The sequence below is a fragment of the Garra rufa genome, chromosome 24, assembly GCF_049309525.1.
Source record: "Garra rufa chromosome 24, GarRuf1.0, whole genome shotgun sequence".
NCBI classification, from domain to species: Eukaryota; Metazoa; Chordata; class Actinopteri; order Cypriniformes; family Cyprinidae; genus Garra; species Garra rufa.
Genome location: NC_133384.1, coordinates 39150591 through 39175089, shown reverse-complemented (window position 1 = coordinate 39175089; position 24499 = coordinate 39150591). Strand labels below are relative to the sequence as shown.

Below are 24499 nucleotides of genomic sequence, written 5' to 3'. Positions count from 1 at the left end.
CATTTTTAATGTTTGAACAATTGAAATTGAAATTTAAATAAATTTTAATATAAATCATGGTCGCACCACATGACATTACTATAGATGAAAAAACACTAAAATACATTAAATAAATTTTTTATATGAATTTATGTGTATACAACATTTTTAATATTTGAACAATTGAGATAGAAAATTAAATTCATTTTAATATAAATCATGGTCGCACCACATTAAATTTAAGGCTACAGCCAGTTCATCTCAATGAAAAAAATAAAATCCATTCATTTAAAATTTTTAATCTGAATTTATGTGTATACAACATTTTTAATGTTTGAACAATTGAGATGGAAAATTAACTTAATTTTAATATAAATCATGGTTGCACCACATGGCATTATTATAGATGAAAAAACACTAAAATCACTTGCAATAAAATTTTATTATGAATTTGTGTGTATACAACATTTTTAATGATTGAACAATTGAAATGGAAATTTTAATTTTAATATAAATCATGGTCACACCACATGACATTACTATAGATGAAAAAACACTAAAATCCATTAATTAAAAATTTTAATATGAATTTATGTGTTTACAACATTTTTAATGTTTTAACAATTGAGATAGAAAATTTAATTCATTTTAATATAAATCATGGTCGCACCAAATTAAATTTAAGGCTGCAGCCAGTTCATCTAAATGAAAAACATAAAATCCATTAATTAAAAATTTTAATCTGAATTTATGTGTATACAACATTTTTAATGTTTAAACAATTAAGATGGAAAACTAATTTAATTTTAATATAAATCATTGTCGCACCACATGACATTATTATAGATGAAAAAACACTAAAATCACTTGCAATAATTTTATTATGAATTTGTGTGTATACAACATTTTTAATGATTGAACAATTGAAATGGAAATTTAAATATATTTTAATATAAATCATGGTCGCACCACATGACATTACTATAGATGAAAAAACACTAAAATCACTTAATTTTAAATTTTAATCTGAATTTGTGTATACAACATTTTTAATGTTTGAACAATTGAGATGGAAAATTAATTAAATTTTAATATAAATCATGGTCGCACCACATGGCATTATTATAGATGGAAAAAAACACTAAAATCACTTGCAATAAAATTTTAATATGAATGTATACAACATTTATAATGTTTGAACAGTTACAATTAAACTTACATTTTTTTCAATTTTAAAATTGGCCTGTCGACTGTTCTGCTGTCACTCAGGGAAAGTGGGTGGAGTTTGCATTTCCTGTGGGTTCATAAGGTTGTTGAATCACAGGCGCATCTGTTCTCTGAAAGAATGAGGCTCTTTGTGTGCCACACTTGTATTTATTTTGCTACTTTTACAGATAATATCAGTGCATCATCCGTAATAAATCTTACACATACAGCCACCCAAGAACAAAGCGAAGCATCCGCAGCATCAACAGCGATCCGCCTGGCAACCCAACAAAGCCTCCATTGTCCTCCGCCGCTCTGAGTCACGCTGGACGCAGGTTTGCAGAAGAAATGCATTGCGTTCGCTTGCAATTTCCTTATTACTGTGCAATCATTTCATTGCGGACCGAGCATCGATCAGTTCCGGCTTTCTCCTGGCCGATCTTGTCCATATTTGAGCGGAGGAACAGAGAGCCTTTCATGACACAGCTACTCTCCAGATTAGCATTGAATTTGCAATTCAGTCACATGAGGCCGGAGTTGGAAGAAGTCGAGCCAGAGCTTCAGCTGCTTTAATCTTGCTACTGTAAAAGATCAGCTGTTTTTTGCTCAATTCTCAGACCACAGCGTTTGAGGAAAATCAACACATGTTGTTGTGAAAGCACTGTGATGATCACTTCTGCAGACTGTCAACTCATTAATGATGCTGACTTCTCCTGCGGAGATGACCATTTGACACCAAACAAGCACTATTGAGTTGTCTTGGGAAATGGCCAGGTTTAAGTTCTCTGGTGTGTTGAGCTTAAGACTTCAATTCAAACATTCCTTCTAAATTCCTGAGGAGAATTAAAAACCCAAAGGAGATGTTGAGAAATATTCATATTGAGATTGCATATGATATATTGACAAATTGGCAGAGTTTCAGACATTGTTGAGATCTTTCCGGAAACTCTAAAACAGACAAGTGAGATTATTGTATGTGACTGTGTGTGTGTGTGTGTGTGTGTGTGTGTGTGTGTGTGTGTGTGTGTGTGTGTGTGTGTGTGTGTGTGTGTGTGTGTGTGTGTGTGTGTGTGTGTGTGTGTGTGTAAGTGTGTGTGTGTGTAAGTGTGTGTGTGTGTAAGTGTGTGTGTGTGTGTGTGTAAGTGTGTGTGTGTGTAAGTGTGTGTGTGTGTAAGTGTGTGTGTGTATAAATACACTGCCGGTCAAAAGTTTGGGATCAGTAAGATTTTTAATGTATTTTAAAGAAGTTTCTTATGCTGTGTTTATTTGGTCAAAAATACAGAAAAAATTTAATATTGTAAAGTATTAGTACAATGTAAAATAACATTCTTCTTTTTTAATATACATTTAAAAATCTTATTTCTGTGATAAAAGCTGAATTTTTCAGCATCATTATTCCATTCTTCAGCGTCATAACTAAAGAACAGAAACTTTTGTGCTACATTTTTTAGGATTTTTTGATAAGTTAAAAAGAACAGTGTTTATTCAAAATAATTTTTTGGGGTCAGTAATTTATTTTTTAAAGCAATGAATACTTTTATTCAGCAAAGTATTTGTTTTAAATGGATAGAAAGTGGTAGTAAAGACGTATATTGTTAAAAAAATGTCTAGAAGACAGTGAGACACTCAAGACTGGAGTAATGGCTGATGAAAATTCAGCACTGCGTCACAATTTTTTTTTTTAAGTATATTAAAATAGGAATCTGATATTAGAAATTGCAATATTTCACAATATTATAGTTTTTTCTGTATTTTTGATCAAATAAATACAGCCTTGATGAGCATAATAGACTCCATTTAAATAAAAAACATTAAACAAGTTTTTTTTTTTTTTTTTCTTTTTTTTTTTTTTTTTAATTAAATCTAGTTATTTTAGAAAATCAAGAAATTAGACATTTTGCCTTGACAGCTGAAATAAAATTCGGTAAGACCCAAATTAGTCACTATCATAGTTTAATTTAATATTTTGATCCAGTTTTTGTTTTATATTTTTCAGTTTTCATTTAAATTGTAGTTTAGTTTTAGTAATTTTTAGGCATTTTTGAAACTTTTTTTATTTATTTTTATATATATATATATATATATATATAATATATATGCTTTTGTCATTTGTATTGCTCTTTTTAATGTCTATAAAGATTTCATTAATTTTTATATCAGTTTTAGTTATTCTAGGACATCAAGAAGTGAGAAAATTAGAATTTTGTCTTGACAACTAGCTGAAATAAAATAGGTTTGTATTTAAATATGTATTTTTTTTCTTTTTTTTTTTCTTCAGTTTTAATTTATTTTATTACATCAAGTTGAAATATTTATTTGTTTATATAAATATAAATATATTTTCTTTTTATTTTAATTAGTATCTTATTTTAAATGATGTTTTATTCATTTATTTTTTTTAAAGGTTTTAGTTTCAATTTTAGTGTTAGTTGCACCTAAAATGAGCCAAAAATGATATAAAATTGACTTAAGATTGACTTTAAATTGCAATTTATATTGGCAAATTTGAGCACAGTTTTAGACATTGTTGAGATATTTTCTAAAAACCTAAAGCAGGCGAGTGAGATTTTTGGTTCTCCATTTCATGTCATTGTCAGTGTTGAGGAAAGTTACTTTTCAAAGTAATGCATTACAATATTGAGTTACTCCCTAAAAATTAACTAATTTAGTTTCTGAGTTACTTTTTATGGAAAGTAATGCGTTGCGTTACTTTTGCGTTACTTTTTAATTCTGGGCAGGGCTTGCTTGTTTGTTTTTAATATAAAAAGATCTGTTTCTGGCAAATGTAGAAACCTTTTCACAGTAAAAGCCTCAGGCTTAGAGAAAAGTAAATTGCCGTCTGTACAGTAGACCGCAGAAGAACAAATGTCAACTCTTCAGAAATAAAAAAAAATTGAAAAACAAATGTTCAAATTATCTTGAGTCATTTTTGCTTATTAGTATGGATGAATTGGATCATCGAAGGTCGGCAGCAAAACATCGGTTCATAAAATGGGATTAAATACATAAAGGATATTTGTGTTATTTAACATTTATTTGCAGGTTTGCTTGAATTTGACTGTTTTTATTCATTTTGAAGAACACTGGATCTGTTTTTAGTGAGTGAGATGAGTTAATGCATGTTCACATTTATTCTAGAACTAAAGGAACATATTACTCACAATTTCTCTCAACATGGGGACAGGAGAGCTTTTAATCAATAAATGAGGGGAAAAGTAACTGGCGTTACTCATTTGAAAAAGTAACTATTTTCTTGTCAATTAAAAAGTAATGCGTTACTTTACTAGTTACTTGGAAAAAGTAATATTATTACGTAACTTGCGTTACTTGTAATGCGTTACCCCCAACGCTGGTCATTGTTGTCCAAAAGAAACATCTGAGATATTAGATATGTGTTTGAGGAGGAACCTTCTAGACTGTGTGTTTGTGTGTGTGAGCGTGAGAATCTCCATCTGTAATAATCTTTGTAAACCATCTCTAAAGACTCCTCACACCAGGATGTGTAGGACTGAAGGTCTGGAGGAGTTTGTGAGGATCGTGTGTCTCCCGCTGAGATGAATTCTCAGCACTGGATGAGCAATATTGTCTGGGCTTTGACTGGAATTCTCATTATTCTCATCCTCTCAAAGCCTTGAATATGTCAGAAAGGTGATGCGCTCGTCTTCGGCGGGTCGTGCGAGGACGGCGGCGCTCTGTAAATATTACTACGGTAAACTAAACAGAGCTGGAGAGCTGTGAGCGTCCACAGGTTCAGTTTGCAAAAACCTTCCGTCTGTTTACAAAGAGCTCAAGTATGAAGCCGGATCACTAACAGATGGCTGAGCTCAAGAGGTAAACGCATTTTTTTGGAACCATCTCTCCACAAAAACTTTTTAATGTGTTTATGTATCTTCACAATAAGCCATAGTAAGCAAACAAAGGAAGGGTAATTTTATTTTGTTATTTCCAGTGTGATTATGCTACTAGACATGAATTTGTTTGATTTGTTGAATGTTAATTTCTTAATCTTAAGGAAGTTAACTCTAAACTTCAATTCATAATTTACACGCCGGCCCTTCAGCCATAATGATATTTCAGAGAAAGCAGCTTCTTTTCCATAAATCCCTACTATAATCCTCCAAATCGGCCGAACCTTGCCGGCAGCTTAAACTCCTGATTGAAGACTGAGACGATGAACAGAATTCTATTAAATATTGCCGGTAAAAACAGATGGCCACTCATACAACATCACTTCCTCCCATCAGAGGATAAATGGGTCACGGGACGTCCTGAGGTCAGACACAAAACCAGGACACCGAATAAATACACCTTATGCATTCGAGTTTTAATGATTGTCCTTTATTTAATTAATGGATAATATTTTAAAATATTATTTTAATGCTCTTTATTGAAACATTTGCTGTAAATACAGCAGTAGCATTATTTATTTGTTGTTAAAGATGAAAAAATGGTAAATGTAAACATGTTCTGGGTGGTTGCTATGGGGTTCTGAGTGGTTGCTAGGGTTTGGGTGTTGCTAAGGTGTTCTGGATGGTTGTTAGGGGGTTGCTGCAGGGGTCTGAGTGGTCGCCAGGAGGTATCTAGGGCTTGGGTGTTGCTAAAGTATTTTGGATGGTTGTTGGGGGTTGCTACAGGGATCTGAGTGGTTGCAAGGAGGTTCTTAGGGTTTGGGTGTTGCTAAGGTGTTCTGGATGGTTGCTGTGAGGTTGCTATGGAGGTCTGAGTGGTTGCTAGGAGGTTGCTAGGCCTTGTGTGTTGCTAAAGTGTTTTGGATGGTTGTTGGGGGTTGCTACAGGGGTCTGAGTGGTTGCAAGGAGGTTCTTAGGGTTTGGGTGTTGCTAAGGTGTTCTGGATGGTTGCTATGGAGGTCTGAGTGGTTGCTAGGAGGTTGCTAGGGCTTGTGTGTTGCTAAAGTGTTTTGGATGGTTGTTGGGGGTTGCTACAGGGGTCTGAGTGGTTGCAAGGAGGTTCTTAGGGTTTGGGTGTTGCTAAGGTGTTCTGGATGGTTGTTAAGGGGTTGCTACAGGGGTCTGAGTAGGTTCTAGGAGGTTGCTAGTGTTTGGGTGTTGCTGGGGTGCTCTGGATGGTTGTTGGGGGTTGCTACAGGGGTCTGAGTGGTTGCTAGGGTTTGGGTGTTGCTAAGGTGTTCTGGGTGGTTGCTAGGAGGTTGTTAGAGGGATCTGGGAGGTTGCTAGGGTTTGGCACATAAATCATGCTATTGACTCATTTTGGTGTTTGTGAGAGGAGCTTCATCGCATTTGATTATTTGGCATCAATGTAAAAACTGCAAAAACCCATCTCGAATCTGTTCTCAGTGGCATTAATGCGGTAGATTGTTCATCAGTCCTAAACAGCTGAAGTCTCTCCTGTCAAGCAGCACAAACGCTGTGAGATATTCTGTGTGTGTGAAGCTTTGAGGGAATCTTGTGGGGGTTTGTTTTGATAAAAGCTGCGCTGGGATCTTTGTGTTTGATCTCCTCAGGGCTCAGGTTCATGAATGACTGAAATAGTGGTGTGAAATTGAAAGCCCACACTCCACCCTCATTGTTTGAGAATAGCGCTCGCGTTGGCTTGCATTCGCTCCGCTGCCGTCGGCCTGTGGGTGTTTGCCGGAGTCTCAACATCGTTGCGCATCGAGACGGACGAGATGTGAGGAGGTAGGAGACCTCGTGTCGCTCCTCTCCGGCAGCTGCGTGAAGAGCGTCTCAAAGGAGCGAGACCAACTTATACATCAGAGAGGTTAGCGAGCGGAGGAGGAAACACTGAACCGACGCACTTTAGCTTCAGGACAACTTTCAGCAACTGATTATTATTGATACGAGAAACACAGACAGAAATGAGGAGTGGCGGTAGACAAACTAATATATGAAATCACTAGGGAGGATAATATACATACTGCATACTCAAATGAGTCCAAATACAAACTAATTGTTGGTTTCACATACAGCTTTCATTAAAACATGAATGAAGATCATAAACAATTTAACCAATATGGTTCCGATTTCAACTGTACTTAAATCTATTTTCTTGACAATTTCATTAACAATTTGTTTAGTATTTCTAATCAATCCTTAAAATTAAATTTTTTAAAATTTGAAACTGCAACCACCAAGAACACCATAGCAACACCCAAGCCCTAGCAATCACCCAGAACACCTTAGCAACCACCCAGAACACCTTAACAACACCCAAGCTCTAACAACCCCCTAGCAACCACCCAGAACACCTTATCAACACCCAAGCCCTAGCAACCACCCAGAACACCTTAGCAGCACCCAAGCCCTAACAACCCCCTAGCAACCACCCAGAACACCTTAGCAACACCCAAACCCTAGCAACCACCCAGAACACCTTAGCAACACCCAAGTCCTAGCAACCACCCAGAAAACCTTAGCAACACGCAAGCCCCTAGCAACCACCCAAAACACTTTAGCATCACCCAAGCCCTAGCAACCACAAATAACACCTTAGCAACACCCAAGCCTTAGCCACCCCTCTGAACACCTTAGCAACACCCAAGCCCTAGCAACCACCCAGAACACCTTAGCAACACCCAAGTCCTAGCAACCACCCAGAAAACCTTAGCAACACGCAAGCCCCTAGCAACCACCCAAAACACTTTAGCATCACCCAAGCCCTAGCAACCACAAATAACACCTTAGCAACACCCAAGCCTTAGCAACCCCTCTGAACACCTTAGCAACACCCAAGCCCTAGCAACCACCCATACCCTTCCAACAACCACCTAGCAACCACCCAGAAGTCCTTAGCAACATGCAAGCCCTAGCAACCACTCAGACTCCTATAGCAACCCCTTAGCAACAACCAAGACCCCTCTAACAACCTTCTAGCAACCACTCAGAACACCTAAGCAACACGCAAGCCCTAGAAACCTCTTAGCAATCATTCAGAGCCCCATAGCAACTTTGTAGCTACCACCCAGACACCCTAGCAACCACCCAGAACATGTTAGCTACACACAGCGAACAACCAGACAACCTAGGAACCTCCTAGCAACCTCCTGGCAGCCACCCAGACCCCCATAGCAACTTTATAGCAGATGCCCTAGTGACCCCCCCTAGCAACTGGCCAGACCACCTAGCAACCTCCTTGGAACCACCCAGAACACCTTAGCAACAACTAAGTCCTAGGAACCTCATTGCAACCACTCACACACTGGTAGAAACTTCATAGCAACCCAGATGCCCTAACTATTTTTAAGACACCATAATTTATACTTTTTGGATGTTTAAAACTTGTAACAATATTTATTCTTTATTTAAATAAATTATATTTTATTTTTAATATTTAAATGTCATTTGACATTATACAAACAATTCTGCTACTTTTATATTCACAGTAAAAAGTTTCAATAAAGGGCGATAATAGATTAATTTAAAATAAAGAAAAAAAAACTGTTTTAAAAATATTGGTAATTTTTTTTATCAGCAATTTTTTTTTAAATTTCTAATAATGTAATATTTAGTCATTTAAAATAACATTTTTTATAAAAATACATTTGTATAAATATTTTAATAATTTATTTTTAATATATTAATGTTATATTTGTTATCACAGTAAAAAGATTCAATAAAGGACAATCATATTTGAATATTTTAAAATGTTTTATATTTCTAATAATATAACATTTAGTACTTTTAAAATAACATTTAATGTATAAATAATTTAATCTCTCATATTATAAAGTAATATTTAAATGTTAATTTTGAAACACTTTATATTTCTAATAGTATAGTATTTATAGTATTTTATTTTTATACTTGATTTGTAAAATTATTGCAATTTTTGGCAACACTTTTACATTTTTTACTTTCGATTGCACATTAAAAAGTTTGGATAAAGGCCGAGTTAAGCGCCCTGGCTCACACATGTCTACTGCGCTCTTTTATTGTGCACGGTGCAACAAACAGGCCCATACAAATCAACACGTACCACCAACGCGGCTGCGCTTCCTGCCGCCCCGGCTGCCCGGTGGTTCTGCCAGAGAGAGGCATGATGGATGTTTATTTTTGTCTGGACTGATTCACTTCGCGGCAGCAGCTCGATATCAGGACGCTCCAGAGATGATTTATTCCTGGCCCGTTCTCATTCGATTAGCCGCGGGCAGCCGCGAGACCGACGGGTCCGAGAGAGAAAGAGACGCCGCTTTCCCTGACCTTCCTGCTGAAGAAAGAGCTCAATCTCCCCCTCCCACCTGAGGCAGTGAGCCCTTCCATCAAAGCAAACCCACCGGAGTCAGCGGGCCGCCGGAGCCAACCAAAGCCGGGGCCGGGGGGAGCCACTCTCCTCGTACCGATTCCTCGAATTAGGCCCAATTTGTCCAAAGCTGCCAGCAGCGAGGACTCTGCGGAATAACCGGCGCTCCAGAAACCGCTGCGTTCCCCGTTTGATCTCGAGAATGGAGAAGGTAAACAACAACACTAATGAGCTTTCTAGTGTTCTGAAGGAAACTTCCACTTCTTCGGGGCTTCAAAAGAGCCGATTGTTTTTTTTTTAATTATTTAGCACAAACATTTTAATTACTTTTAATCATTTTAATTTTCATTTAATTATGCAAGACAAACATCTAGGGCTTTTTCGAGGCTGCTGTTGTTGATGTAAATCTTGATGAGGTTTAAAAAGCGGCATGTTCTCTATATTAGTGAACTAGATCAAGCACACTACTGAACGGATCCATTTCTGTGCATTACATGAAAACTTAAAATGGAAATAATAAGTGTTTTATCTTGCTTAATTAATTACTGTCATTTAATTACTAACTTATCAAAGACTGGTGAACATAATATGCACTACCCGTCAAAATCTTGGATTAATTAAGATTTCTTAAGATCTCTTCTGCTCACTAAGGTTGCGTTTATTTCATCAAAAATGCAGTAAAAATGTGAAATATTATTATAATCTAAAACAGCTGTTTGCTCTGTAAATATGTGTTAAAATATAATTTATTTCTGTGATGCAAAGCTGAATTTTCAGCACCATTACTCCAGTCTTCAGTGCCACATGATCCTCCAGAAATCATTCTAATATACTGATTTATTTTTTTAATTTTAAGGCAGCATGTAATCAAAAATACTGTAAAATGTGATATATTATTACAATTTAAAACAGCTGTTTTCTCTGTGAATATCTGGTAAAATGTAATTTATTTCTGTGATACAAAGCTGAAATTTCAGCATCATTACTCCAGTCTTCAGTGCCACATGATCCTCCAGAATTCATTCTAATATGCTGATTTATTTTTTAGTCTTTAAGGCTGCATTTATTTCATTAAAAATGCTGTAAAATGTGATATATTATTACAATTTAAAACAGCTGTTTGCTCTGTAAATACGTGTTAAAATATAATTTATTTCTGTGATGCAAAGCTGAATTTTCAGCATCATTACTCCAGTCTTCAGTGCCACATGATCCTCCAGAAATCATTCTAATATACTGATTTATTTTTTTAATTTTAAGGCAGCATGTAATCAAAAATACTGTAAAATGTGATATATTATTACAATTTAAAACAGCTGTTTTCTCTGTGAATATCTGGTAAAATGTAATTTATTTCTGTGATACAAAGCTGAAATTTCAGCATCATTACTCCAGTCTTCAGTGCCACATGATCCTCCAGAAATCATTCTAATATACTGATTTATTTTTTTAATTTTAAGGCAGCATGTAATCAAAAATACTGTAAAATGTGATATATTATTACAATTTAAAACAGCTGTTTTCTCTGTGAATATCTGGTAAAATTTAATTTATTTCTGTGATGCGCAGCTGAATTTTCAGCATCATTACTCCAGTCTTTAGTGTCACATGATACTTCAGAAATCATTCTATTATGCTGATTTGCAGAAACATTTTCTCTTGAACAAGACTGAAATATTCTCTCAGTTGATTTTTGGAATATTTGAATGCAGAATGATCCCAATATTAGCATGCATGTTGTCTTTGGTACGAGTCCAACGCGTCCCATTATAGTTCAGCACAGTTCTGCATAGTTCTGGTCTTACGGGGCTTTTCAAAAACATTCATATCAGAGCCAAACTCCAGATATGAAACAGAAACTAATATAGACAGAAACACAGTGTTACAGTTAGATATTCGTGAAATGTTAATGCTAAAACAAACACGTTCAAATTCTCCTTTAGAAACCAATTATTTAGGTTAAGATGTTCTCAGATCTCTAATGCACTGCAATAATAGCATGTTTAATGTTTAAATATGATATACTTTTTTTATATTTAGTATCATTTGATGTTTAATATTTCACATTTTTAACAAATGAATATGCTACTTTTGTATTCACAATTAAAAGTTTCAGCAAAGAGTGATGTATCAATATTTTAAAATAATATTTAAATGTTTTAAATATTTGAAAATGATTTATTTTAATTTCTAGTAATATAATATTTAATTTTTTAAATAAAATATTTATTTTCTTAGTAATATTTTTTATTGTAACGTTTCTTATTTACAAGTAAATAATGCTACTTCTGTATTCACAGTAAATGTTTCAATAAGGAGCAATATATTTATATTTATTAATAATATTCATGTTTGTATTTAAAAAAATATTTATTTTATTATTTTTTTATTTTAATGTTTCCTATTTTTAGTAATTATTTAAAACATTTTATTTAATATTTAAAATGAATAATCATGTGTCCTACAAACCACTTTCAGCTAAAATACTTATTCACTTTTAAATCTACTATCTTTGCTATTTTTATTATTTAATTTTTATAAAAAAATATATAATATATTATAATATACTCAAAGACTAATAACGCTGTAGATTTTTTTTAATAATAATAATAGTTAAAATTTTAGCAGTTTAGTTTTGTGCTTTTGTCATTTATATTAAATTTTATATTATTATTTATTATATTTTTAGATTTTATATTTATGGTTTTCATTACTTTTTTTTAAATTCAGTTTTGTTGCTTTTTGTTATTTTTTTATTTTACCATGTTATTTATTTTAGTGTTTAGATTAGATTTTATTTTTTTATTATTTTATTTGTATTACTATTTTATTATTTATCTATCTATACTATTTTTTTATTATTAAATTTTAGTGATTTTCCCATTTGATTTTTTATTTAAAAAAATATTTTTATGATTTATGAATTCATTTTTAGTATGTTTTATTTAGATTAGTTTCATTTTACAATAATTTATGTATTTTAATTTTACATTTTTATGATTTGATTATTTTTCATTGCTTTTATTTTTATTATATATTTTATACATTTTATAATAATAGTTTTTATACATGTTTTGTATTTTGTAAGAAATCTCCATTAAACAAAACATCTAATAACAGATAAATGAAACAAACTTGCTATGTGAGCATGTAGTGGTTTGTATCTAGATATTCATGCCATTTAGAGCAAATGTTTGCAAAATGGACGTTACTTACAAATTGCACAAGATTAATTTCACCAATTATTAATGTGAGCTGAATAATATATCTGAGAGAATGTTGAGTCTCTGAGGATCGCTCAGACCAACCGCAGCAGAAGGTCAAGCCGGTTTAGCTCCTGATCCGGTTCCGTGTCCGACCTGTGATCACACGCTCAAGATCTGCTGGGCTTTTCTTCCAAATTATTTGTGGATAATGAAAATCCGTGAGCGGGCGGCCGGCGCGTCTGATCCACGGCTGCTTTGATCTTCTGGCTGTCAATTAAGAGCCATTAGTGTTCGGCACGGCAGGCTTGGTTTCAGAGATGGCAGGTTTGTGATTGTGGAGGTTTAGCGGCAGCGTTTCTCCTGTTTTCGGGTGCTTTTGTCTCTAGTTTGCTCTGATTGGATGATGGAAGCTGTCGAGGGAAACTGTGCCTCTTCCGAGCAGGAGTTATTACTTCATCTATCGAGCAGGAGATGCAGGTTTTTGGCCGATGTGGAGCTGTAAATGCATCAATACCTGCACTGATCTGACTCTCTCCAGGGCATCGCTGGCTTTTTCTCATTTTTGTGTCTGAATCTTTTTATGTAGTGCTACAAGATGTAAAAAAAAAAAAAAATCAACTAGTCAATGAGTCCATGCATTTATGTCTGTAGTCGTTATATTTGCATATTAATTCATTGTTTTTCGATTTTTGGTTTTCTTTTTTTTTTTTTTTTTTTAATTTTTATTTTATTATTTTATTATATTTTTTAGATTTTTTATTCTTGGTTTTTATAATTTTTTTTAATGTTAGATAAAGTTTTAGTAATTTAGTTTTTGTAATCTTTTATAAGTTGTATTTCTTGTGTGTTTATAGTTTTTTTTTAAAGTTATATATATATTTTTTTTTTCCGTTTTTTTTGAAAAATAAAAAATGTATATATTATTTAATTTAAAAAAATATTTGAAATGAAATATACAAAACGTTGGCGGAAATAGCTAATTTTCATATATTTTCTCATTTTTGTTTGTTTTAAAATTATTTAAATTTTATTATTTTATTTATTATAGTTTTTAGATTAGTTTTTTTTTTTTTTTAATTAATTTTAGTTAAAGTTTTGGTAATTTGGTCATGTGTTTTTGTCATTTTTATTAGTGGTGCTTCTTTTTTATTTGTTTATAGTTTTTAGTTTGCTATTTTTGTCCTTCAAGTAAACAAAAAAACATTTTTTGGTTTTCATTACAGTTTAGCAGTTTAGTTGTGTGTTTTTGTCATTTTTATTTTATATTATATTATATATATTTTTTTAGATTTTATATTTTTGGTTTTTATTTTATTTGGTTTTTATAATTTAAAAAAGATCAGTTTTGTTATTTTTATTTTATTATTTTATTTATAATATTTTTTAGATTTATATTTTTTGTTTTCATTGTAATTTTAAAGTTTTAGTAATTTAATTTTGTTTTTGTCATTTTTATTAGAAGTATTTTTTATGTTTATTTAATGTTTTTAATGTTGTTGTTTTTTAAAGTCACATTTTTGGTTTTCTTTTCATTTAAATTTTTTTTTACTAAAAACCATTTAAACATTTTTTTTATTTGAAATGAATGTTAACTGAAGTGAAATAAAATATACAAAATGACTGAAATAAGCTATTTAAAATTTAAAACTACTTTATTTCATATATTTTTTTCATTTGTTTGTTTTAAAATAACTAAAACTACTGTAGACAATAAAAAATACAAAAACATAAAATTTTATAATTTTAACTAAAATTAAAATGAAAATGATACAATATGACTATGTCAAAAGAAATTTACAAAAGTGATTTCATGTCCATAGAAAGCTCATTAAATGTAAGTAAAGTGTACTTTTAAGGTTTCAAAAAAGAAAGAGAAAATGTATGATATTTGTTTGTTTTTAAGAAAGACAAAAACAAAAATGCAAATAAATTAAAGAGAAAACTTTAAAATATATATTTTTGAAAAACAACAACAATTTAAAGCTGTATTACACTTATGTAATTTTTTATTTTAAAATAAAAGCTAATATCTAAAAAATGATATCCTCAGTGACTGATGTTGAGTCAGATGGAGATGTGTGGAGTGGCATTGAGCTGGTTTTGTGTCTGATGTTGATGGTGTCTGTGAGGCTGGAATGGGTCTGTCAGTCTCACAGCAGCAAAGCTGAACGATCCACCGCCGCAGCAGCAGAATTACAGCAGATTGCTTTTGTGCTCGCCGTCACTGCAGAGAGAAAAACAGCAAGAACACAACGCACCGTTACTTCACTGCCACTGAGATACTGCTATAGTGTTGGAGTTTGGTATTTTCTGTTTTCATTTAAATTTGAGTAAAAATATTAGTAGTTTTGTCGCCATTGTTGTGTTTTTGTCTTTTTTTATTTTATATTATTATATGTTATAGTTTTTTTTTTCACTTTTTTGGTTCTCTTTATCATTTCTTTACACATTGTATCAGTTTTGTTGTTTTTTATTTTATTTTATGTATTACAGTTTTTAGATTTTTTTATTTATTTATAGTTTTCTGTATATATCATTTTATTTTTTAGATTTTTGTTTTTATTACATTTTTGTTTTTCTTTATTATTATTATTATTATTATTATTATTATTAATTGTATCAGTTTTGTTGGTTATTTTTATTTTATTTTTTATTGTTTATATATTTTTTTATAATTTTAGTACAAATCTTAGCAAATTTAGTTGTGTTTGTCATTTTTATTAGTTGTATTTCTTTTTTCTTTGTTTTTTAATGGGTTTAGTTTTTGAGTTTTTAGTTTATTTTAGTACTTCAAGTAAACAATTTTTTTTTTGCAAAATTAGTTGTGTTTTTGTCATTTTTATTTCATATTGTTAATTATATTTTTTAGATTTTTTGGGGTTTTCTTTATAATGAAGAAAAATCAATTTTTTTTTGTTATTTGTATTTTATAATTTTATTTATTATAGTTTTTAGAATTACATTTTTTTAGTTTTAGTTTTTTTATATTAATTTAAGTTTAAATTTTAGCAGTTTAGTTGTGTATTTGTCTTTTTTTATTTTATATTATTATTATTATTATTATTATTATATATTTTTAGATTTTATATTTTTGCTTAGTTTTAGTTTAGTAATTCAGTTTTTTTTTGTCTTTTATTAGTTTTATTTTTTTTTTTAATGTATTTATAGTTTTTTAATAAGTAAACCAAAAAAAGTTTAATTTTTGGTTTTCATTACATTTTAGCAGTTTAGTTTTTTTCATTTCATTTTTATTTTATATGATTTTTTTTTTTTTAGATTTTATATTTTTTGTCTTCTTTATTATTATTTTTAATTTGATCAGTTTTGTTGGTTTTGTTATTTTTATTGTATTATTTTTAGTGGTGGGCCGTTATCGGCGTTAACGTGCTGCATTAACATGAGACTCTTATCGGGTGATAAAATATCGCTGTTAATCTATTCTCAAAGTTGGGTTGGGAGCTGGGTCTAAACTACGCAAGATATGATGACTTTCACCTTGATATTACCCTCAAAAATATCAAGAAATGAAAAGCTTGCGCATTCTAGACGACGGTATATGAGTTACCAGACATATGTGAGAGTGACGTCTTTGCCTCCTCACAGCGCCGCAGGTCTTTGGTCCGTTTTTTCTGATTAAAAATACAAGAGTGACGTGCTGCTGTAATCCGCTTGTGAAGAAGCGTCATTCACCGTCTGAAAGTGTAAAAGATGCAGCACATGTCTGGACTTAAAAGACACGAGAGCCCTGCTCAAATATTGAAAACATAAATTTTGTACCAGTTGGTGTTGCTTTGTTTTGTTTTGCTGCTGTTTTTTCTTTGGAGAGAATAAAGAGTCTGGAGACGAGCGCATCGATCGCGGGACGAGAGAACGCGCTTTCATGTCAACTCAGTGAATAATTCAGTATATTTTAAGAGGTATTATACTTTAGTTAAGGAATCAGTTGGCCAACTCTATCTATCTATCTATCTGTCTGTCTGTCTGTCTGTCTAGCTTTCATTCATTCATCTGTATATCTATCTATCTATCATTTGTCTGTCATTTGTCTATCTATCATTCATTCATCTGTCATTCATTCATCTGTCTGTCTGTCTGTCTGTCTGTCTAGCTATCATTCATTCATTCATTCCTCTGTCTATCATTCATTCATTCATCTATATATCTATCTATCTATCTATCTATCTATCATTTGTCTGTCTATCATTCATTCATTCATTCATCTATCATTCATTCATTCATTCGTCTATCATTCATTCATTCATCTGTATATCTATCTATCTATCTATCATTTGTCTGTCATTTGTCTGTATATCTATCATTCATTCATTCATTCATTTATCATTCATTAATTCGTCTATCTATCATTCATTCATCTATCTATCTATCATTCATTTGTCTGTCATTCATTCATCTGTCTGTCTGTCTGTCTGTCTGTCTAGCTATCATTCATTCATTCCTATATCATTCATTCATTCCTCTGTCTATCATTCATTCATTCATCTGTATATCTATCTATCTATCTATCTATCTATCTATCTATCTATCTATCTATCTATCATTTGTCTGTCTATCATTCATTCATTCATTCATTCATCTATCATTCATTCATTCATTCGTCTATCTATCATTCATCTATCTATCATTCATTCGTCTGTCATTCATTCATCTATCTATCTATCATTCATTCATTCATTCCTATATCTTTCATTCATTCATTCATTCATTCATTCATTGATCTATCCATATATCTATCTGTCTGTCATTCATTCATTTGTCTGTCATTCATTCATCTGTTTATCATTTGTTTGTGTCTATCTATCATTCATTCATTCATTCTTCTATCTATCATTCATTCATTCATCTATCTATCATTCATTCGTCTGTCATTCATTCTGTCATTCATTCATTCTGTCATTAATCTATCCATTTATTAATTCATCTGTCATTCATTCATCTGTATCTGTCTATCATTCATTCATTCATTCATTTGTCAGTCATTCGTCTGTCTATCTCTCATTATCTATCTATCCATCTACCCATCTATCATCTATCTATCTATCTTTCATTCATTCATTCATTCATTCATTTGTCTGTCATTCATTCATCGGTTTATCATTTGTTTGTCTATCTATCAATTAATCATTTGTCTATCTATCTGTCATTCATTCATTCATTCATTCATCTATCATTCATTCATTCATTCATTCATTCGTCTGTCTAGGTCTCATTATCCATCTATCCATCTATCTATCTATCCATCCGTCCGTCCGTCCATCCATCCTTTTGTTCATTCATTCATTCATATATCTATTGTCTACCTACTATCCATCCATCCATCTATCGTCTATCTATCGTAGGGAATGAAGTGTTTGCTCAGCATCAATTAAAGCAACAGCGCAGGCTTTTCTCTGTTTGTGTGCAAAGGTGAGCTCATATCAGACATCTGTGTGTCGCTCGCTGTTTAGCGGTGGCTTCCACTGGAGTATTGACGTGCCATCGGGCCTGTGGCAACAGTTTTGGTGTCAAAGTTAATAAGACGACGCAGACGTCTGGACTCTGTCTAGATACGCTGAGCCTCCAGCGCAGCGGCATTGTGGGAGTGTTTGCACAGATGAGCTAATCGAATGCCTTTCGGACAGCAAAAGGGAGTTTTGTAAACTTAAAACCTTAGCATAAACTAAACACTGACTCACGGAAACATGCATTTCTCAAATCTGGAAAAAAAAAAACATATTGTGACTTGTAAACACTTTGACCCCAAAATGTCCTTCTGTTTACTTTAACAACACTTACAGTTTTTTTTAATTGGTTTGGCGCAGTTTTCACAAGCAATTGGTACATTTTCAAAACTCTTAGTACTTATATCAAAACAGATCATCAAAAGTGCACTTTTTTTCTAACATTTCAGCATATTTTCAATTGTGTTAGTACAATACACAATCACAAAATATCCTTTTCACTACACAAAATAAGTGTTTCATCTAAATAAATGTTTCGTTCACAGTAACTGCCTTTCATAATGTTATCACTATCAAATTTTTGATTTGCATCTCTTATCATTCAGTTTAATATGTCTGTCATTTAATTCAACTAATCTTAATGTTTAATCAATGAATCACTCATTATGTCCATGGATTTTCAACTTGACTGATTGTTGTCTGGTCATTTGTAAGTTACAAATTGCTGCAAGAGCTTTCAATCAAGAAATACTAATTACTAATTGTTTCCCCTGATGATCACAATTAGTTACCATATAAGTAGAACTGTGTTTGAGACTTTGCACTGTTCAAATAGGTGAATAAATATATTTTGCTTATGTAAATATACACTGCCTGGCCAAAAAAAAGTCGCCACCAAAAAAAAAGGTCATACACTCTAATATTTCGTTGGACTGCCTTTAGCTTTGATTACGGCACGCATTCGCTGTGGCATTGTTTCGATAAGCTTCTGCAATGTCACAAGACAGAATGATAGCTCGATAGATAGAACGGTAGAAAGATAGATAGATGGATAGAGGGATAGAATGATAGAACTGTAGAACAATAGATGGATAGATGGATAGAATAATAGATCGATCGATAGAACAGTAGAACGATGGATGGATGGATGGATGGATGGATGGATAGATGGATAGAATGATAGATCGATTGATAGAACAGTAGAACGATGGATGGATGGATAGATGGATAGAATGATAGATCGATCGATAGAACAGTAGAACGATGGATGGATGGATGGATAGATGGATAGAATGATAGATCGATTGATAGAACAGTAGAACGATGGATGGATGGATGGATGGATAGATGGATAGAATGATAGATCGATCGATAGAACAGTAGAACGATGGATGGATGGATGGATGGATGGATAGATGGATAGAATGATAGATCGATTGATAGAACAGTAGAACGATGGATGGATGGATAGATAGAATGGCAGATGGATAGATGGATAGATTGATAGATCGATCGATAGAACAGTAGAATGATGGATGGATAGATGGATAGATGGATAGATGGATAGATTGATAGGATGGATAGAGGGATAGAATGATGGAACTGTAGAACAATAGATGGATAGAATGATAGATCTATCGATAGAACAGTAGAACGATGGATGGATGGATAGATAGAATGGCAGATGGATAGATGGATAGATTGATAGATCGATCGATAGAACAGTAGAATGATGGATGGATAGATGGATAGATGGATAGATTGATAGGATGGATAGAGGGATAGAATGATGGAACTGTAGAACAATAGATGGATAGAATGATAGATCTATCGATAGAACAGTAGAACGATGGATGGATGGATGGATGGATGGATGGATAGATTGATAGAATGATAGATCGATTGATAGAACAGTAGAACGATGGATGGATGGATAGATAGAATGGCAGATGGATAGATGATAGATCGATCGATAGAACAGTAGAATGATGGATAGATGGATAGAATGATAGATCTATCGATAGAACAGTAGAACGATGGATGGATGGATGGATAGAATGGCAGATGGATAGATGATAGATCGATCGATAGAACAGTAGAATGATGGATGGATGGATAGATTGATAGATAGATAGATAGATAGATAGATAGATAGATAGATAGATAGATAGATAGATAGATAGATAGATAGATAACAATAGAAAGCGTAGGAACTTGATATATTTTGATTTTGAAAACCATGTCCTCTGACACCATATCCTGATTTTAAATCGACCCTTTATATTTTCTACAAAAATTGACTTTTACCAAAAAAAAAAAAAGCATCACCCAAGAACTACCCACATGTTCTTGACAGCTTTCATTGTATTCCTGATTGGAGCTCTAGTGGAGACACAGCTGATATCACAGTCTTTTTTTGGTCAGGAGTAACATCTGAGAACCAGGAAACTTAGCAGGGAACGTATATGTATTAGTTTTCATTTGGCAGACGAGTTCAAGCTGTGCGTTTGATCAGCGTGTGAATGGAACCCATGACTGCGGTGTTGCTGCTGATGTGCTTTAATGCAGGAACTGAGTCAGAGATGTCACGATGTTGGGCGCGAGAGCGTGCGCTAACACGACTCGTCTAATCTGAACTCATCCTGACAGCGACACGCTCCCAGATCAAGGGAATCCCCGAACCAAACGAAGCGCGTCTCACTTGATGCCAGAAACCGCCAGCTGTTTGTTCACGAAATGTAGTTGATCATGTAAAATGCGGCGTCTCCTTTTCACATCAGGGAGCGGAAAATGTTGCGTGCTGTCAAAATAAAAGAGCAGACATGAGAGACGCAGAAACACGAGAGACGCGGCGCTCACACCTCAGTCATTACGCTCACACCCGACTGAGACGGCCCCAAATAAATTCACACAATTCAGTCAGGCCTATTCTGAGCCCGATCCTCCGCTCCTAGGCGTGTGCATCGCAGAGATGGGTAAAAAAAAGAGATTCATGCTCAGAAATTTCATGAAAACATCTCGACACTGAGAAATTAGTTTCTGCCTTCCAGGATGTTGATTTTGGCGTCTGGGATTGGCAGAGCGTCACACTGAGGAGAGTGGATCTGAGCTGCTCTCCTGGGCGTTAAAGTAAACAGAGCTCGTGTTTGTAGCTCCAGATGAACATGAGCGAGAGCGGCGCGTTCATTGGTTGGGTTTGTGTCTCGCTGCAGGTCGACTCGTGGAGGATGAGTGTTTGCTGACGGTGATGTTGTTCTCTGTGGGTGTGCAGTGAGTGTTTGATTGGCAGTGATTATGGCCGTTTGGAGTTACATTAATTGACATGTTGAGCAGATTTAATTATTATTCACACAAACTGAATGAATGAGACTCAGTGTGAGTGAACTACCTATCCATCCATCCATTATTCTCTACTTCCATCCATGATTTTTCCTTCCATTATTCTGTACATCTATTCATGAATCCATTTATCCATGCATTTTTTTATTCCATCCATCCATCCATCAGTCCGTCCATCTTTCCATCTATCCATTGTTCCATTCATCTATCATCCATCCATACATCCATCCATCTTTTCGTCCATCTATCTGTCCGTCCATCTTTCCATCCATTCATCATTTCATCCGTCTATCCGTCCATCCATATATTATCTATCCATCCATCCTTTCGTCCGTCCATCTTTCCATCCATCCATCTTATTAATCTATCATCCATCCATACGTCCATCCATCTTTTCGTCCATTTATCCGTCCGTCCATCTTTCCATCCATCCATCCATCCATCCATCCATCCATACATACATTCATCCATTATTCTGCCATCCATCATCCATCCATCCCTCCGTTCCTCCCTCCATCCATTCATCCATCATCGCCTCATCTATCCATCCATCAGTCCGTCTGTCCATCCATCCTTTGTTACATCCATCTATCATCCATCCATTCATTCATCCGTCCATTCATTCATCCTTTGTTACATCTTAGTTTCATCCATCTAGCATCCGTCCATCCAACCATCCATGCATCCATCTATTATTCTGTCAGCCATCCATCCATCCATCCATCCATCTATTACTTTGTCATCCTTTGTTCCATTCATCTATCATCCATCCGTCCATTGTCCATCCATTCATTCATCCATCCATCCATCAATCATCCTTTGTTCCATCTATCATTCATACGTACTTTGCTCCATCCCTCCCTTGTTCCATCCATCCATCCTTCCGTCCGTCCCTCTATCTGTCCATCCTTACATCCATCTATCCCAGTTCATAAGACCTCTAAACTTTTTTAAACGTTTTCAAAACTTGCAAGATTTTGAGTCATCATTTCTAGACTGTCATGTGTAACATTGCTTTTTATTTTATATATCAGAATCAGATAATGCAAACTCTACTTCATTACATCCAAATTCAAATTGTAATTCTGCATCCTGTTTACTGCCTCAGGAATTGAATTCATAAAGCATTCTCAATCAGTTCTCATCAATTATCAATTACACACAATCCTAAAATATATGCATTATTTACCAGTGGCAATCTTTTTATTTGTATTTATAGTTTGCTCCATTCATTACATTAATGCATTTTCCTAATAAGAGTGAAGATTTTCCCCTTTTGCATTTATTGGTATTTGAATTTATTTATTGAGGAAAGCCCCTTGAGATGCTCCATCTCGTTTTCGAGGGGGACCCTCGGGACATTTCAGATTACCTTCTGATTAACCAGTATGGCTGTTATAAACTGGTGTGTAACTGTGAGGTTGTAAACATCACTGATCTCTCCTCTTTTCTCTGCAGAAGACTGTCTCCTGGAGAAATCCTACACAGACTGCGGCTACAGTCAAGGCAAAGATGACGACTTCGACTGGGAGCAGATCAACACCAAGCAGAAACCCTCATCAGACCCCTGGGTGCCGTCAGGTCAGTCAGTCTTCAGTGTTTGTGAGCTCCAGGTGTGCTTGTTTATATTCACAAACATGCAGCTCAGCGTCCTCTCAGAGCAGCGGCTGATCCTGGATCAGGTAGTCTAGAGCTGGGTGTCGTGATGAATGACCTGATTCATGATGATCTGTTTCAGTGATGGATTTTAATGGAGTTTGAGGCTTCAGTTTCTACAGCGGTGTGTCTCTTTGATTCATTATTTCAGCATATGATCAGGGTCGCCGTCAGCGCGGCAGCTTTGATAAACGCTGTCGTGTCATCGGCCGGACAGACTCCTGCTGCGGCACGTTAACGGATTTTAATGGGAAGGTGAAAACGCCACTGATCTGTTCTGCAGAAATGGAGAATCCAGTGAGAGAGATACACTTAAGTACTTCAGGAGAAAAAAAAAATGTGTACAGGAGGCATTTACTCTAGTATCATGTTATTATTATTTTTTTAATATTTAGAATTAGATTTTTTTATATTTCTTCTGTTTTTGTCTAGTTTTTTTTGTCACTTTTATTATCTTTTTTTAATGTCATTTATTTATTTTAGTTGCATTTAAAAGGCCTAATTTGCTTATTTAGACCTTTTTATACCTCTCTTTTTTTTACACTGCTGCTCAAAAGTTTTGGATCAGAAAGATTTTATAAGTCTTTTAAAGAATTTTTAGATGCTCATAAAGGCTGCATTTACTTTATACAAAAATACTGATTTTTTTTTTTTTTTAAATATTATTACAGTTAAAAACAATGGTGTTCTATATTAATTTATTTTAAAATGTAATTTATTCTTGTAAATTATGCAAAGCTGAATTTTTATCAGCCATTACTTCAGATTTCAGTGTCACGTGATTCTTCAAAAATCATTCTAATAAGCTGATTTATTATCAATGTTGAAAACAGTTGTGCTGCTTAATATTTTTTTGGAACCTGTGATTATTTTTTCAGGATTCTTGATGAATAAATGGTTAAAAAGAACAGCATTTATTCAAAATATAAATCTTTTCTAACAATGTAAGTCTTTGCTATCACTTTTTATCAATTTAACACATCCTTGGTGAATAAAAGTATTCATTTCTTTTAAAAAAAGTTCTAAATTTCTATTTTAAATGAATGCTTTTTTATTTGTTAAAGGAGATTTGTTAAGCGGCACAACTGTTTTCAACAACACTGATAATAAATCAATAAATCAGCATATTAGAATGATATCTGAAGGATCATGTGACACTGAAGACTGGAGTAATGATGCTGAAAATTCAGCTTTGCATCACAGGAATAAATTAGATTTTAAAATATATTCACATAGAAAACAGTTATTTTAAATTGAAATAATACTTCAGAATATAACAGATTTTTTTCTGTATTTTTGATCAAATAAATTGCCTTGATGAGCATAAGAAACATCTTTAAAAACCAGTGTATATTTACTAAAGCCAAATCGTTTGACATCCAGAGTGGATTGTAGATTCAAACAAATTCTTGGCAATTTCAAAAACGATCAGTTTTG

General features: G+C 33.5%; 1 protein-coding gene across 1 annotated transcript in view; it reads left to right on the top strand.

Moving 5' to 3' along the window:
* ptprma (protein tyrosine phosphatase receptor type Ma) overlaps positions 1-24499 on the top strand; it is a 154477-nt gene that overhangs the window by 47908 nt on the left and 82070 nt on the right. Inside the window, exon 2 of the mRNA XM_073830665.1 lies at positions 22865-22987. Within this exon, the coding sequence (XP_073686766.1) occupies positions 22865-22987 (123 nt within the window). The remainder of the gene's footprint in view (positions 1-22864; positions 22988-24499) is intronic.